The sequence below is a fragment of the Pezoporus wallicus genome, unplaced genomic scaffold (genome assembly GCF_028554395.1).
Source record: "Pezoporus wallicus isolate ANWC-B61680 ecotype Strahan unplaced genomic scaffold, APGP_CSIRO_Pwel_v1 scaffold_11491, whole genome shotgun sequence".
NCBI lineage: Eukaryota > Metazoa > Chordata > Aves > Psittaciformes > Psittacidae > Pezoporus > Pezoporus wallicus.
Window position 1 is genome coordinate 3,081,928 of NW_026642649.1, and position 12,780 is coordinate 3,094,707.

General features: G+C 36.3%; 1 protein-coding gene across 7 annotated transcripts in view; it reads left to right on the top strand.

The window, feature by feature from the left end:
• Positions 1-12,780, top strand: part of ULK4 (unc-51 like kinase 4) — a 194,810-nt gene that overhangs the window by 28,525 nt on the left and 153,505 nt on the right. For all 7 annotated transcript variants that reach the window (XR_008975160.1, XR_008975159.1, XM_057431492.1 and 4 more), the window contains 3 exons: positions 5,491-5,598; positions 7,592-7,675; positions 12,432-12,593. Coding sequence is in view for 5 of the 7 variants with exons in the window: in XM_057431492.1 (XP_057287475.1) it covers positions 5,491-5,598; positions 7,592-7,675; positions 12,432-12,593 (354 nt within the window). In the remaining 2 variants the exon portion in view is untranslated. The remainder of the gene's footprint in view (positions 1-5,490; positions 5,599-7,591; positions 7,676-12,431; positions 12,594-12,780) is intronic.

Below are 12,780 nucleotides of genomic sequence, written 5' to 3' on the forward strand. Positions count from 1 at the left end.
CAGAAGAATATGGTGATCATGTGAAGTGTACCACATATTTGACAGCTCCCTTTATTATGTATGTACTATGCAGGGGGAAGCTTTGTTTTTCTGACTGTTGTACTGTGTGGGTTTTTTGCTGAACTAATTTCAGTTTGTCCCTCCTCTGGAATCACTTTCCTGAGGCTTTAGAATATACTTATGGCATGTTCTATATGTGCATAGAATAATTTTGCCTTTATTGGTTGTAATTGAGAATCTAGACTGAAAATATTCTATGATTTCTAAGAGCATTTTGGCTTTATTAATCCACAGAGCAAGACAAATTGAATATTAAATATTTTTTTCCTTAAACCAAAAAAAAAAGGCAAGACAAAATCGAATCCGGTACAGGAACATTATGGTACATTGCTACTATTTTCACAAAACTAAAGGTGGCTATATTGCAGCAGTAAAAATGGAAAGAGTCAGCCTGACAGTGGTACTAAATGAATGTGATGTTAACAAGTAAACTGTCAGCCAGTTACCTTCGGGAATATACCCTTAGCTTTCTTGGTAAAGCCTGTACTCTCGAGAGCACTGAGAACTGTTTCACACAGAGGGGAAAAAAAATCCAAGTATCCTAAAGCCAAGGAGCACTTACTGCCTGCAGTTCCCTCTCTCTATTTAAAATTAGGTAGCTAAATCCATACGTAGAAAATGCAGTTGGGTTGCTTGGGCAGTCCATACTTTTGCAGCTAACAAGCAGATCTGTCAGTTAATTCCAGAATTGGCTTGCAGCTGGCTGACTTAAACTTCATTTCATAAAGGCTGCCTTTTAGCATGTTCACCTCTTCTTTGTTTCTATCACAGAGTTTAAACACAAATCCTCAGTGTAGGAGGGTGTCTTCTGATACCTATTAGAGTAATCTCTGAGCTTTTTCTATGTGTAGTACGTTCAAAATGTTTTCATATATGTATTCTCTTTAAAAAGAAACGAGTTTGTACCACAGCCTTTTGGTCAGTTTTAGGTTGCTTCTAGAGGTTTCAAAACAAAAGCCACCAATAAATAATTTTATAATTATTATTTTTTTATTCTTGCTTAGTTTGGTAGAAATTTGAGAGGAGGTTTCAAATGATTGCAGGGAAGGAGACAATGCTAAAATAATAGTCTCAAATGCTTCTTTTTTCTTGTGTTATGCTACCCCAGTTTTCATAAAGCCAATAATTTGGTTTTAATGTATTTTTGACACTAATAATTTCTTTTGAGCCAACCAACTTTGCATCTGTGCGAGTTGTACAGTTTGCTCAGTGAAGTGTTTAGCTCTTGCAACTAAGAATGAACCTAAAATAGAGCCATTTTCCTGTCTTGTTTGCTCTTGCAAATTAATTAAGTTCTAGACTAGTGACAGGAATAAAAAATCCAGCCTTTTCCTCTAAAGCACATTCTCACTTGACTGACACAATTAAGCTACAACATGTTTTTGTGATAGAAATTGCACACTTGTGATCGCTCAAAAGCCTCGTTTCCTGCTGCCTTCTGACAGTGTCTTCTAAAAGACACTCAAACCAGGCTTAGCGTTAGGCAAGAGCAGTTGTATGTTGGTTGTAGCCCTAGCTTTTCCTCTGAGTAGCAGCCCTTTCAGCTACCATCTGGGGAAAAAGAAAAGGGATTTTATTCTGAAACACATTTTAAAAAGAATTCTGTAGAGAAGAAGGGAATTTCTAGCCGATGTATTTGCGGTTTGCATCTTCACTGAGAGGGATGAAGGAATTTGCAATAATCAGTTAAAGGGAACTAATTTTAAAGAATATTTATGGAAAATCCTCAAAGCCTATAGAACTTCTTAAAATATGAGAAATTCTATGTAGAATTACTCAATCTAAAATATCCCACGTGGATATTTTCTTCATGGACATAGGTCTTCAAGAGCGTCATCAGCATGGCTTCTAAATCAAGTGGATACCAGGCCACTGCTTGGAAGCAGAAGATGATGACTTAGAGTAACTTCACATGGAGTTAGAAAAAAGAATAGAAATCCAGAGACGTGATATTCAGAAAAGGCATGGATGGGTGGTAGAAACCTGCATATACTGGTGATAGTTACATGAAGGGAAACAAAAGGGAAGAGAATAAAAAAGAAAGGAAAAAGCCCTCTTCCTGCCAAATACTGTTCTGTGAAGACTGGTGTCCTGGGTTCAGCTGAAACCAGGTTTCTAGTTCCAGTTTCATCTTTTGGTGTAAAGCAGCTCCAGCTGATTGCCACTGACAGCAGTTTTGAAGGCAAAATTCTTTATAATCCAGGGACTCTGTTTTCTGGATTCTTGAGCAATCTTTTTCTTTCTTACCCTGGTTTTGTTTCTGTCAACAGTATCTCTCCTGTTTGAAGCAAATGTTTTTACCTGGTCCTGCCTGCCATTAAAAAGCTTCAGACTTAAGGGCTTGGGTGAAAATCAGATATATTCATGAACATCTGCAGCGAAGGTCATGTAATAATCTGTCAGGACAGACCAGGAGAAGAAAAAACCTTTTCATTATACAGAAAACAGAACCCCCCCAGTCTCACAAAAAAACAAACCCCAAAGCTTGTAGACTGTTCTTTTAGTTGCATTTTGATTTGTTAGCAAATATAACAGATCCGTAACTTAATTGCTACTCTTTGTGTCTGACTTAAACCCTTTGAGATCTTGAGTTGATTCCAAAGCAAATTGTTGGAGCCTCCTTTGGTAGTTCATGGCATCTAGTTGGCTAAGGTCTGCTAAGACCTCTTCCTACAGCAGTTCCATGAAAGTTGAAAGCATGGAGAGTTTTCCTGATGAACCAGTTTTGCGTTGTATTCCACCTGGAAAAGTGTCACGCATCCATCTCCTCTAGAATTCCTCTAGGGAGCAATATAAATTCTATATCTGCATAAATTGTGCAATACATATTGATTTGCTTAGCTTTTTTTCTACATTCTGGGCCACACTAGTACCATAGAATAGAATCATAGAATAGTTAGTGTTGGAAAGGACCTTATGATCATCTGGCTCCAACCCTGCTGCCATGGGCAGGGACACCTCACACTAAACCATGTCACCCAAGGCTTTGTCCAACCCGGCCTTGAGCACCGCCAGGGATGGAGCATTCATAACCTCCCTGGGCAACCCATTCCAGTGCCTCACCACCCCTCCAGTAAAGAACTTCCTCCTTATATCCAATGTCCATTATATATCCAACATTCCTTATATACCATGTCCATCGTCTGTTGGTCAGACTTCCCTTCAGGCCTCCTCATTCCATGACCCAGTTTATTGTACTGAACACAACATCTGCAAGACGTGAATACTTCAGTGATTCAGAACATTTCTTTTTGTATCTGAACGCCATAGAACAGTTTTGCAAAAGTATCTGTTTCCATCTTGCCACCCAGCTCTTCAGTCTCAAGCCACTTGTTTAATGCAGGGTATTTCACCAGCTTTCACTGGGGTGCAGTGAATCACAGGTACATGAGAAGGGAGGTAGGCAGCATGCTTTAGATGTTCAAAGAAGATTGCTCACCTTGATGAGTACTTGGTATAAATATTAGTATAGTTTCTTTTCTGATTAGTGGCAATGTAAGCATGGTGTACTTTCTTAGCCTAGTGGGTGCTTTCCTCCAAGGAAAGTGAGATTGCTTTGGCATTTACTTGCCTGTGGTATGTGACATGTGTGTACTCACAAGAAAATGAACTGAAAAGTAATTTCTGTTATGCTTGAGGCATAGACAGTTTTTATCACTGTAAAGGTTTGCAGAATTACAAATAGGTTTTAATTTCCACTGATGCTTGCTGACAGTTATACTAATAGATCAAAGATGGAATAATACTGTGAATCTGTACATTGCCACTTTACATCTTAAGGTATAAAATACTTCCTCTTTTCAAATATGCTGTAATTTTCACTTACAGACTCCTAAAACTGCAGAGAAACTTCTAGATACAGCTTGAAATGGGTTGGAATCTGCTACAGATAATGTATCAACTCTGCACGCCATTGTTGTAGATAAAGATAATGAGTATTCAGATGTGAATCTTTCTTCTTTCTTTTCCTGACAGGACTATAGTATACCCATCCAGTTTGACAGCTAGTGCAAAATGTGTAGGCAATTTATTAAAGTTCAGCTGCTTTTACCAGACACTGCAGGACTTTCTGTTCATTGCTATTTACTTCTCTGACAGGAAAAACATAGGGAAGTTGAAGAGAAAAACAAGTACATAGTTAAGAAGGAGACTTTATTCCTCAAACTATGTAGTTAAAATGAATTAGGTTTTTCTGTTGTGTGTTTTTCCAGGTGATGTACTTTCTTTACCTAAAATTTATACCACCTTTTAATGTTGAATCAAAATCTTTGGGCAGAGTCTTTCTTTATGTCTTAAATTTTTCCTTATGAAAGGATAAAAGAATATTTAAATCTTGTGGAGATTAGAACTAATCTGTGCACATGATGGAGAAGGAAACAGCTTGCCTCCCTCCTTTTGGGATATTTAAAAGTGTTCTCAAAATTCTATATTCACAAATAGTTTATAATACATAACATTAAGTGTGTTTTATAAAAGTATTTGTGTGTATATATAATTATGCTTATAGATGATCACAATCTACTGTAATATAGAATTACAACTTCCTATTTCATAGCTTTTGTTGCAGAGGACATGTGAAGGTCTTCTTAAGTTTGGTTAATGGCGTATTCTGCCTGTTCAGTATGTGTTGTATTCCATGAACCCCCGCGTCGTGCACTAGGATAACATACGATTACTTCAGTGTGTTCAGGGCAAATCTCTATGCTCTGTAGAGAAGAAGAGGCCATTATATGATTATGGGAGATACAGACTTGTACTCGAGCAGCCATAAGCATTTAAAAATAGTAAGCATCCTCTATAAATTAATGAGTCCAGCATTAAAGGTTAGGATGAAATCTGTTCCATATGTGTATGGGAAAGTGATTCCTTACTAGGTCACCTGCATAAGATGAGTGAGAATTTTCAGTTTCTCTCCACTCCCTCAATATAAATACTATAACCACATATATATAAATATCTCTGCTTTTCAAAAAGAAACTCCTGAAGTACAGAAAACTAGTGTGGTCTGTCCAGTGAGTTGCAGTAAACTTGGAGATCAGGAGACAAAACTTGAAGAGTTCCTGTCTTCTGATTAAGACAACATTTCTCTTTGTAACATGATGGTTTAGATCTTACAGAAACAGAGAATAGTAAGACTGGGAAATCTACTTCTGTTGTCCTGAGGGAAAGGGAAGAACAGATAGCTGACAATTTGTCACCTAGGCTATTCCTTATTGCATTTTTTTCCACATTGCATATATAATCTGCTTTGTAATTACTATGTTTTCTTGGCTTTCCATGCATACTAAATCCTTTGCAAATGGCTCTTTATCGTAAGTTTAGACTAAATCAGTAAGACGGCATTTCAGATAAAGCTTGTTACCTTTAACAGTACATTTTGCTTGCGAAAAGATGTGTTGCTCTATGATTTATTTTTTTAATTGATTTTAGGCAATTACACTTTTAACTGAACTCATCAGAGAGAACTTCAGAAATAGCAAATTGAAACAATGCCTTCTACCAACACTTGGGGAGCTTCTTTACCTCATAGCCAATGAGGTAAGACTGTCAAATGGTCCTTACGAATTTAACAAGTGTGAACAAACATTTTGCATGCAAAAGTAGAGAAAAAGAGCAAATGACTTTGCCATTTCTGTCCTCAACAATTTATTATCCTTGTATGTTCTGTGATGTTTTGCCTGTTTTAAGAAACATATTAGTGCAATTGAGGGCTTCATCTGGGATTAATTAAATTGCATTCTTCAAGTATAGAGTTTTAACTTCATAAACCAATTTAATACATCACCATAACGACTGCTGGCCTCCAAGGGGCAGATCTAAGGGTTAGAACATCTTAGCTAGAGGCTTCAATTAAATAGGGTTTATCAGCCCAGCCTATGATACCAATCTGTTGATATGAGTCCATATTAGATCTTATTCTAGCATGCTGGCGTTCACAACATTATGGAAAACAAAATGGAGCAATCCTGACTAATTTTGAATGGAATTACAGTAATTCCTGACTAGAACTGATTTAAACCTTCAGTCTAGAACTAGTACATTCACATTAAATATAAACAGAGGTTATTTGTATTAAAAAAATACTGTCAGTGGTAGGAATTCAAGAGGAGTTCTTCTAAACCCTCACCTTTATTCTACTTATTAGAAGAGTAGAATACTTCCTTTTACTTATTAGGAACAAAAGTGACTTCAAAGAGAAAAAGCCTAACCCTAGCTTTTCTGAAGCCTTTGTAGTTAACAGCATCGTCTAATTGCTCCGAATGCTGTCCCGTTAACAGTCTGTGGGGTCACTTGATAAAGGAATGAAAGTACCAAATGGATTTGTATTTTGCCTTACTATAGTTATGGGTTTGTGATGAGCTTCTGTGTTTTATTGTCCTCATGCTGTCCCTCCTTTGCATGTTCCACAAAATGTAGTGGTTGCTTTGTTTTTTGTAGGTTAATGTGCCCTGCTTTAATTAAATGCCTGACATTATCACTCCTGTATGTTGTATTACTGTAGGCCACTCAGAACTCATGAAATTTAGAAAGTATAATTGTGTTTTGCATTGTTAACCCCCACCTTGCCCATTCTTTGCTTTTCAGTATCAACACTTACATAGAATGCTAAGAACAATTTGCTAATATAACCAGTAGAGTTCAATAAATGCCAAATTTCTGAAGAAGTTGCTGCTTGTCATTCTTTGTCTATTTATTAAGGCAACCTGCACATGGCCTATCATCTTCCCACCATCCAATGCCTATTATTCTTCACTTTCCCAAAACAGGCTATTTTTTCCAGTTACTAATACCTGTGTTAGATATGGAGGTGTTAGTTAAATCTTAATGATATCCAGATGTCCTTTTTTAAACTTGTAGTTTTACAGGGGACTATTTTGGGGTGGGAAGTGGAGTTCATTAACTCCAAATGGAAGAATTAAACCCTTGATTCAACTAGCAGTGATTTAGCCTCTCTAACAGGGGGATTTCAAGGAAAATACATAAAAATTATAGAACAATGTCGATAGGTACTGATGGGTATAGCACAGAGTAAGATTAAATAAATGCTTTTTATTTCCTTGTATGAGTTGGAATCTTTTTTTTTTCCAAAGTAGATTTACAAATTAATTTCATCTGTTTGGTTAATTAAACCACATTTAAAGAGAAGCTCAGTTAAAGCACATTTAAAGAGAAACTCTTAATAATTAGCTGTCTCTGGAGTAATTGAAATGATTGAGAGTGCAAGAATATTTGGCGGGGGGGGAGGTGTGAATTAGTGAGAATCAATGAAACCCAGAAATATTAGGACAAATTCTGTTGCGGATTTTGGAGACTACTCAAATCATCTAATAAAATATTAATTTCTGTGCTGCACAAGAAATAACATTAAATAGTAGTACTGCCCTGTAATCGCATACATTGTATAGCGTCTATTAATTTGAAATGTTTCTAATATGAACCTTATTAAGAAGCTGTTACCTGTTTTTTATGTGACTGAGATTATTGTGATTTTTTTTTGATTTAATCATTTGTGCCTTTGGCTTCATTTCAGGAGGAAAAGAGGGAGCACCCCAGAGAATGTTGGGTTGTTCCCTCAGCTGCTTATACTGTGCTAATGAGGTGTCTTCGGGAAGGGGTAAGGCTCTTTCATTGTCCTCAATAGAATTTCTCCACTGTAATAACCCTTTAGGCATTGTGTGAGAATTGTAGCCTGCAGCACTGCAGTGCCTTGTCAATCAAGGATTGCTCTTGAATTTAAATAATCATGATAAGACCATGACCTAAGCAGGAGATTAATGCAAGAACGCAGCGTTGTTCTCTGTGCATTCAACATTTATGTATTGCTGCTTGGTTTGTTTTGGAAATAGGACAGTAAATATAACTTACTGTTAATAAATGTGGAATTTATTAATGCTGTGGCTTTCTTTTGAGCTATTCCTGATGGATTGTACTGTCCTCTTGCAATTTGTTTTTTATACATCTTCCTTAAATCTTTGAGCAAGATTTACTTCCTGTTTTGAAGGGGCTGATACACAGTTTCTCAAAACTGAATTGTTATCCTGCTGGGTTGTTAGCATTCTTTTGAGGACAAAAAAGTAGTAATTAGTTTTATTCTCATACATGTGCTACGCTGTATTCTTCATAAGACATGGTGGTGTCTTAGCCGTGTTAGAAGTAGGGAAGAAAAACATGCATATAGTTCCAATTTGTAAAATGAAAAAGAATTGAGTAGAGGGTTTACGTTTACTGTTTGTATGAGACCACTTGACTTTATTTTTGCCCAAGGCAAAGCTCAAGGCAGAAAACATGTTGGAGGTTGCTGGAGGGGGGAAAGCAAGAGAAGTACCTTTTTTTTCTTCTTGTTTTGAGATCTTCATTGCCTGCAGAATGTGATTAATAGAGGAAGAGTCTAGATGCTTATTTAATGTCAAACCTTCAGGTGATCAAGTACACATGACTGTGTTTGTACTGGGGACTATTTCCAGCTCATAATGGGAGTAAGATGTCATTCTAAGGCACATTAGTGAGAAGCTATTTAATTATAAATTTAGTAATGGAAGACTTGTTTTTTCTGAATATTCAGCGTAGAGAAACTAAATTGACACATCCATAAGACACTAATTTATTCTTACAGAATGAAATCACTTCTTAGTCCTGGAACATGTCAAATTTTTCTTAGTAGTAGTTTATCTTAATATATTTCTCTTGAAAAATAAGACAGAATCAAGATACGTTTGACATGAAATAGTTTGAATTAAATTTAATTAAGCACAAGTTTAAAGTTGTGTCCAGGCTAACCAAGCACAGCCGTGCATTTCTACAGTTCCTGTTAGTGAAGATGCTTGAGGTTTGTAGTAGAGTTTTAAGTACTTGTGCTTGTTTGTGCAAGTACAGTGCAAAAGTACTAATACAAATAGGTCTGTCTCAGTTGTAGCAGCCTCAACTTGCTGGAACACCACCATTTGAAGAATCAAAAATATCCATAAACACAAAGCTACATTTCAGAATACAAGTGGAAAAATACCTTCATAGATAGTCTCACTTTTATTTCTTTTTCATGTAGCAGTTTTCTAGTTTACTGGCAGAATTGGCTCTACTATAAAAATAATAGTCTGAATCATACTCATCACCACTTCAATTTCTCCTTTGGACATCTGTTTTTTTAACTTACTGACAGAATTGCGTATAATATAAAAGTAGTGGTCTGAATCATATACGTTATCGCTTTAATTTCTTCTTTAGATATCAATTCTCCAGTTTACTGACAGAATCTTTTTTGTTTGTTTTTCTGCAAAAGGTATTTAAAATTTTATTTTCTTCTCTGAGAAAGCTTTATATTGCAAATTGTAGTCAAGACTTAATTCTTATAATCATGAATGCTCAGGATGATACAGCTTTACTTCATTGTTATGTTTGTAGTTTCTTTTTATTCTGTCCTTTAAGATTAAAGGAAGAAGTGTATGGAGGTTGATTTAGAGCAGCGATGGAATACAGTGTTATTTCCTGATCTTTCAGCTTTTCCAATGTTTCTTTATCAGTATTATGCTTTTACTCAAATGTATGTATCTGTACACAATATAATATAAAAAGATCATAGAATACTTTCTCTTAAGCTTTAACTTAAATTATGCTACTTTTAGGTAGTATGTTGGCTACATAGTGACTGTATCTTCAGTGCGTCCAAAACTTCTAGTGCACTGTTTTTAACCATCAATAGAAATAGCCATTAAATTCAGTTATTTCAAATTAATATAGATTCATTGATGACTTTGATTTGCTCCCCCTCCTTGAGCTATTATAGCACTGTCGTGGTACATAGAATCATAGAATGGTTTGGGTTGGAAAGGAACTTAAGATCATCCTGTTCCAACTCCCTGCCATGGGGAGGGGCACCTTCCACTAGAGCACATTGCTCCAAGCCCCATCCAGCCTGGCCTTGAACGCTGCCAGGGATGGGGCAGCCACAGCTTCTCTGGGCACCCTGTGCCAGCGCCTCAGCACCCTCATGGGGGAGAACTTTTTCCTTAGATCTAACCTGAACTTCCCCTGTTTCAGTCTGAACCCATCACCCCTTGTCCTATCACTACAGTCCCTGATGAAGAGTCCCTCTCCAGCATCCTTGCTAGGCCCCCTTAAGATGCTGGAAGGCTGCTATGACCTTTTTCTAGCCAAAGTAGCAGGAATGTCTGGCACAAAGCATAATCATCTCATTGATGGCTGTAAGGAAATAAAACACACCTCTAGGACCAAATGTTGTGAGGAAAAACTGTAATCGTATATTTAAATTTGTTGACATTCATAATAACTGTTATCCACTACATAGATTATGGTTTTTAAATGGGATTATAGTGCATTTATTGTTTCTGCCTGCCTGAAGTAGTAGTAGAGTCCCAACTGGCTTTCCTATTAATCTCTTCACATATAAGAGAGATTTAACTTAACTATTAATGTTTTAATTACGGATTTGATTTTAAAATGCAGGCAGTCAGTTTGATAAATGTGTATGTTTAACTCAACTTTAAAAAAAAAATGACTGAAATCCAGAAATCTGGATAATTCACAGAAAAGATTTAAAATTAACATTATTTATAAAAAGTTTGGAGAAGCTGAAGTTTGGCGCACGTATATGTGTATTTGTGTATTTAGATCTTTAATAGATTGAAATGATACAATATATTGCAGTAATAAAAACTGTAAACCCTAAATCCTCTTTGGTATCATGGCTGTAAGTCGGAAGGGAGCCTACAGAAATCAGCAGAGTTTTATAAGAGAATGTAACTGGCTTAGAGGAGAACTGGGTTTGGTATTTCTTTGAAGTATTTTGAGTAGAGCTGCAGTTCGTTGGGAGAACAGGAAGGGTTAGCATGAAAATTATGAATACAGCTTGGGTTTTTTTTCAACAGCATTATACTAGAGTTGCCAAGTATTTCTACATCAGTATCTTTATTTAGAAGGCCTAAGTCAGTAGAAGAGTGGATATTGAATATATTTTTAATGAAGTCTAAATTCTCTCCTTCTGGAAGGCTTTTTGTACTGCTTTCTGAAAGGTTTCATAGTCATTGCTCACAGTTGTTGGTGGCTCCAATTGTGAAGATAAATGTCAGAAATCCAGAGGTTAGTAGGCTAATGTGGAGATTAGTTTAAGAAAACAATCAGTTAGATATTGTGATGATTTATTTGTGAAGCCAGGCTATGAAGTAGACTTGCTAAGTTAAATTGGTTGTCCTTATATTAAAATTGCTGAACTCAAGAATGCCTTTTAAGGCGCTGTAGAATGACTTCACTTATTCATAGTTAAAGATTGAGATAAGGTGAGGCAATGCACAGCTGAAGAACCACTAGCAATGAATCTGCCAGTTCTGTTCAGGTAAAGACTCTGCTTTAAGTGAAAGCAGAGATACTAAGAGGAGGTGAGGGGGAGAACTCTGACAAAGTAGAGACTCTGCTTTTAAGTGATCTCTGTTAAGCATCCATTGGAGTCAGTATCAGTTTTTCTTGAGAAAGAACTGCTGCCGTGAGATGTTCATGATATGCTGATGGCTCATCATCTGACATGATGTTTTTTATTCCATGGGGACATTGTAGTATGAGTAGTATTATGTAGATGCTAAAGGTACATGTACAGTGGCTTTCCACAAATAATTTGCAGATTAGTGTTTGATTAGTATTATCACTAATACTTATTGATAATACTACATATTGTCATATGAAGGATTCAGAATCCCCTATGGAAATTTAAGAATTGGTGTAGTAATGGGACCCATTGGTTTATGTTATACATTGATTAGGATTTTTTGTTACAGAAGACTATGAGAAGTGAAAGGAGTTGCGTAATAAGTTGGCTTGCAAGAAGGTTTTGTCTTTATGCCAGGGGGTTGTTGGTTATTCTGAATGAAAAGGGCTTAATGTAATTGTTTTTTTCCTAATGTAATTGGTTTTTTCGTAATGTAATTTTTTTTTCCCTAATGCAATTGTTTTTTTCCTAATGTAACTCCATGTCTCATAATTGTGCTATTCAGAGCCTGTTGTAATGACGAGTTTTGATACACAGGCGTTCATTCACAAAGCACTGATCATTCAATACCTCTATCATAACAAAACCGTTGTATTTTTTCATGACTAATTTGGGTGGTAATTTGGAGCTGAAAGCTTTTGTGTTAAGTTGTACTCGTGCTAAATTTCCATTGCAGTAGAAGGGAAAGTGGAGTCTGTAAACATAACATTCAGAAAGTGAAGTTTCCTGTGAAATGACTTTGGCAAGTATCAAACAAAGAAACCACACCAAGGCAATCAACATAGAATAAAACACAGACACAGGCAGTAATTTAAACTGAAATCAGAAACATTAGAAACATTTCCATATGAGTTTTCCTTTTCTCTCCTTCCTATAGGAAGATCGGGTAGTGAACCATTTGGCAGCAAAGATAATCGAAAATGTTTGCACTACTCTCTCTTGCCATGCACAAGGATTTATTACAGGAGAAGTTGGACCTATCTTGTGGTACCTTTTCACACATTCTACGGTAGATTCTTTGAAGATAACTGCTGTTTCGGTGAGGAATTCACTTTTATGATACAGAAATGTTGTGGGCTTTATTTTCAGAAGCATTCTGAATTGAAACTGAGATGTTTTTGAGCATGTTTACTGTATGTATGCATGGTTATATTTCAGTTTACATTGAAACATATTTACAGAGTTTCTGAAATTGAAATCTGCACAGTGCTTATGAAAAGTCCTTG